Source organism: Microtus oregoni, unplaced genomic scaffold (assembly GCF_018167655.1).
Source record: "Microtus oregoni isolate MIOR12 unplaced genomic scaffold, Mior012 000060F_ref0000265, whole genome shotgun sequence".
NCBI classification, from domain to species: domain Eukaryota; kingdom Metazoa; phylum Chordata; class Mammalia; order Rodentia; family Cricetidae; genus Microtus; species Microtus oregoni.
The window spans coordinates 11,242,168-11,246,285 of NW_024543870.1; the positions used below are offsets into that span (position 1 = coordinate 11,242,168).

Here is a 4,118-nt window from a genome sequence, read left to right on the forward strand (position 1 = left end):
CCTTGAGGTTTGGTTGACACTATTCATATTCCTGCAGGGACCAGAGACCAGAACTGAGGAGATCTCTTGTCTTATTATTTTATTTGAGACAAAGTCTCATTGTGTTGCCCAGGTTGTCCCTGAACTTTGGATACAGGTGATCCACCTGCCTCAGCCTCTAAAGTGGCTGAAACTGCAGCAGGCATGTGCATTGCCTGGCCAGTTTCCTCTGATGGATAAACTCCAGTTTGTCACAGTCTAACTCCAGTTTGTCACAGACTTTGTCCAAATACATGCTTAGCTTGTTCATGCGGGTGTCTGAATTTGGGGTCTCAACTTGAAGATCCTTGTGGGATGTTTACTGACAAACCCTCCTTCCAGAAAGCAACTGTCAGCTTTGTAAGTCCTTCACCATGGATGGCTAAGACTTACCAAGTTTGGGCCCATTTCATTCTAGTTCAACTTTCCCCTCCCTCTCTCCTATATCTTCTCTCTCCCTCCCCTCTTCTCCTTTCCTGTCTTCACCCCCACCCCCAGTATGGGGAGGAAGGGAACCCAGGGCCTCACACTCTCCTTATTAAGCTAAGCCTGTAATCTTCCTGGCCACATTCAGGTAGCTTCCCTCACTCTTGGGGGTTGAGGTGAAAAGGATGCTTTTTGAAAAACATCTTATCTTGTGCATCCTCCCTCTTCCTGAAGATCCTGGAGAAAAAGCCAGATGAGTCAGGGGGGGTGGGGGGGTGGTGTGCACTACAACATCTGCTCAGGGGCTGTTTTCTTTTTCTGCGTCCTCCTCTAACTCAACTTCCTGACCCTCTGTGGTCTTACCAAACCTCCTGGCCCAAGGATATTGGTGAGAACCTGAGCACTGAGCTGGGTTCGCGATCTTAACACGTAGTAATCCCGACATTTACTCCTCTCTTCTTCTTACTCCTTTCCTAATGAGTCCGTTTGCTTAGTCAGCCAATAATCAGAGATTCCTGATGACTTGCCAGAACTGTGTTCCCTATGTGCTTAGAGAAGAAGAAGAAGTAAACGACCAACCACAACACAGTTTATCCCATGACTTGTGGTAAGACACTCACCTTAAGCCTGGGCTTCCCCATAGATTTTAAAGGCTTGACTAGCCGTCACTTTGTCCCTGTTTCTTTCCACTTGTGATCCTGTCACCAACTTTCTATCACCTCCCATTTGCAAACTGCAAACTGTGGTCCACCAGCCATTTATGAACTGTGGAGAAATTTCACTATGATTTTGAGTGCAAAATACCAAAGTTCTGAAAAAGAGGGCTGGAGCAAAGGCGTGCTGATTCCCAGCGGGGTGGGGGTGGGGTGGGAGTCAGCAGGGTCTGCAGGGACTGTCCAGATGCTGGAACAGCCTTGTGAAATATCACACCCTCTCTGCCCCATACTTGCCCCGGATTCAGGTCAAACTGGGTTTCAATCTGCATAATTTGTCCCAGTTAGGAGGGTTGGGAGAAGGTGAGAATAGGAGGGTGAAGACTGAGCTGAGGATAGAGACCCTGGAAGCAGGCATGAGGTGGGGGCCAGAGAAAAGGAGAGGAAAGAGTCTGAGGTGCAGGCTGGTGGCAGCAAGAGAGGAGGTGGGGCCAGGAGGAGCAACAGGCTTGCAAAGCTCAGATAATTGTCAGCCCAGCACAGTAGGGGTCAATTTAGTCTACTTATCCAGTGACAAGAAGAAAAAAAAAGTGGGCTGTAACTTAAAGATCTTAAGACTCTCTAGAGAGGGAGGGCTTGGCCTGGGGGTGGGAGGAGGGAGTTCGGAGTTTAGGCAGAGACTCAGGAGGGTGCAAGGAAGTGTCTTAGCTGAGCTGGGGTGGGACCGGGAAGGTAGAGAGAGGCTGCTGAGGAGCACATCCTGCTGGGTCTGAGCTTTCAGAGGAGCTCGGTCTGCATGCCGGCAAGGGCACCCTCAGACCTTCTCTTGCCTTGAGGGCACTAGCTGAGTGGGTGCTGTAGCTCCGGAGCTGGTGCCCCTGGGACTCACGCCCACCTTCGCCGCATTCATCAATATGGAAGATGATAATTACTACTATGCGGCCGACAACCAGTCGGAATGTGAGTACGAAGACTGGAAGTCCTCTGGGGCCCTCATCCCTGTCATCTACCTTCTGGTCTTCCTTCTAGGCACCACGGGCAACGGCCTGGTGCTCTGGACCGTGTTTCGGAGCAGCCGGGAAAAGAGACGCTCAGCTGACATCTTCATTGCCAGCCTGGCAGTGGCCGATCTGACCTTCGTGGTGACTTTGCCCCTGTGGGCCACCTATACCTACCGGGAGTTTGATTGGCCCTTTGGAACCTTCTCTTGCAAGCTCAGCAGCTACCTCATCTTCGTCAACATGTACGCCAGTGTCTTCTGCCTCACCGGCCTCAGCTTTGACCGATACCTGGCTATAGTCAGACCAGTGGCCAACGCTCGGCTTAGGCTGAGGGTCAGCGGGGCTGTGGCCACAGCCGTGCTGTGGGTGCTGGCTGCCCTTCTGGCCGTGCCTGTAATGGTGTTCCGTTCCACTGCTAGTACAGAAAACGGCACCAAGGTCCAGTGTTACATGGACTACTCCATGGTGACTACCCCAAGCTCAGAGTGGGCCTGGGAGGTGGGCCTGGGGGTGTCCTCCACGGCTGTCGGCTTCGTGGTACCCTTTACCATCATGCTGACATGTTACTTCTTCATTGCCCAAACCATTGCGGGCCATTTCCGGAAGGAGCGCATTGAGGGCCTGCGGAAGCGACGCCGGCTGCTCACCATCATCGTGGTGTTGGTGGTGACCTTCGCCCTGTGCTGGATGCCTTACCACCTGGTGAAGACGCTCTACATGCTGGGGAATTTGCTGCACTGGCCCTGTGACTTTGACAGCTTCCTCATGAACGTCTTTCCCTATTGCACCTGCATCAGCTACGTCAACAGCTGCCTCAACCCCTTTCTCTACGCCTTTTTTGACCCTCGGTTCCGCCAAGCCTGCACGTCTATGCTTTGCTGCGACCAGAGCAGGTGCAAAGGCAGCCCTCACAGCAGCAGCGGGGAGAAGTCAGCCAGTTATTCTTCCGGGCACAGCCAGGGCCCTGGCCCCAACATGGGAAAGGGAGGAGAGCAGATGCATGAGAAATCCATTCCCTATAGTCAAGAGACCCTGGTGGACTAGGGCTGGGGCCAGAGAGAAGTCTGCTGCCTTGGGTCTGACCCAAACGTTACCCTCACGCTCTGAGAACCAGGTAGCATGGTTGCACCTTCTCCCTGACTGACCCCTGGCTCCATTCCCTGCTTCCCGGCTCCAAGCTCTTGTCTTGCCGACTTTTTCCTCAGATGTTTGTGGTTTAGAAGGAAGAGATGGAGCCTTGCAAACAGACTCTTGCTCAGCTGATCAGTATTCCCAAGGCTCGCACAAGTCTTCCGTCCTCTCTAAGACTCAGTTTTTTTGTTTGTTTGTATTAAATGGGGGAAAGTTATATGGACCCTAAAACGTTGAAGTATGAATTTTGACTAAACGTGTTTCTGCTCTTTCCTCAGCCCTGTAGCCCCCCTTTCCCCTCTCTTCCCTTTTTGTTTTCTGTGCTGTAGAAACTTTCACTGTTTAATTACCCGCTCTCTCTAGCGGATTCCTCCTCCCTCAGTCTGTCCTTCACCTGCCTATACCCCCACACCTCCTCTCCTGCTGGACTCCTAAGGGTTAAAAACGCTGAAGCATGAAGGATAACCCTTTGAGTTCTTATGGTTTTTTTTTTGTTTGTTTGTTTTTGTTTTTTGTTTTGTTTTGAGAGCCAGCAGGGCAGGGCGGGTTGTGGGTAGGCAAAGAATTAATGCTTCAGTCCCCAGAGCCAGGAGTTCTGGATTGTTCCAAAAGTTGGATGAGTTCGCTGTTGGTCCAGACACCGGGGCTAGACTGACTTTTGAATAGAGATTTCTCTTTGGCAGAATCTCTGTGTTGCTTAGTAGATAATGTATCCTACCAACAAGCCAGTGTCCTTTCCTGCTTGTTTATAACTGACTGTGAGAATTACAAGGCCACAGCACCTAGGAAGCTGTGGACAATCCCGTTCCCGGGAATGGGAGCTGGGAAGGGGAAACACAGAGAAAGGAGAGTTGGAGGGAAATCTGTATTTAGTCTGTTTGCTGCTTGG

General features: G+C 51.4%; 1 protein-coding gene across 1 annotated transcript; it reads left to right on the forward strand.

The window, feature by feature from the left end:
* The first annotated feature begins 1,824 nt into the window (after positions 1-1,824).
* LOC121439309 (apelin receptor-like) lies at positions 1,825-3,474 on the forward strand. Its single transcript, XM_041639790.1, has one exon. It carries the CDS (start codon positions 2,012-2,014, stop codon positions 3,140-3,142), a length of 1,131 nt encoding a protein of 376 aa, XP_041495724.1. The 5' UTR covers positions 1,825-2,011; the 3' UTR covers positions 3,143-3,474.
* The last annotated feature ends 644 nt before the right edge of the window (positions 3,475-4,118 follow it).

Bases quoted from the DNA above. Each gene is read 5' to 3' on its own strand.
- LOC121439309 (XM_041639790.1), top strand. From the start codon at position 2,012: ATGGAAGATGATAATTACTACTATGCGGCCGACAACCAGTCGGAATGT.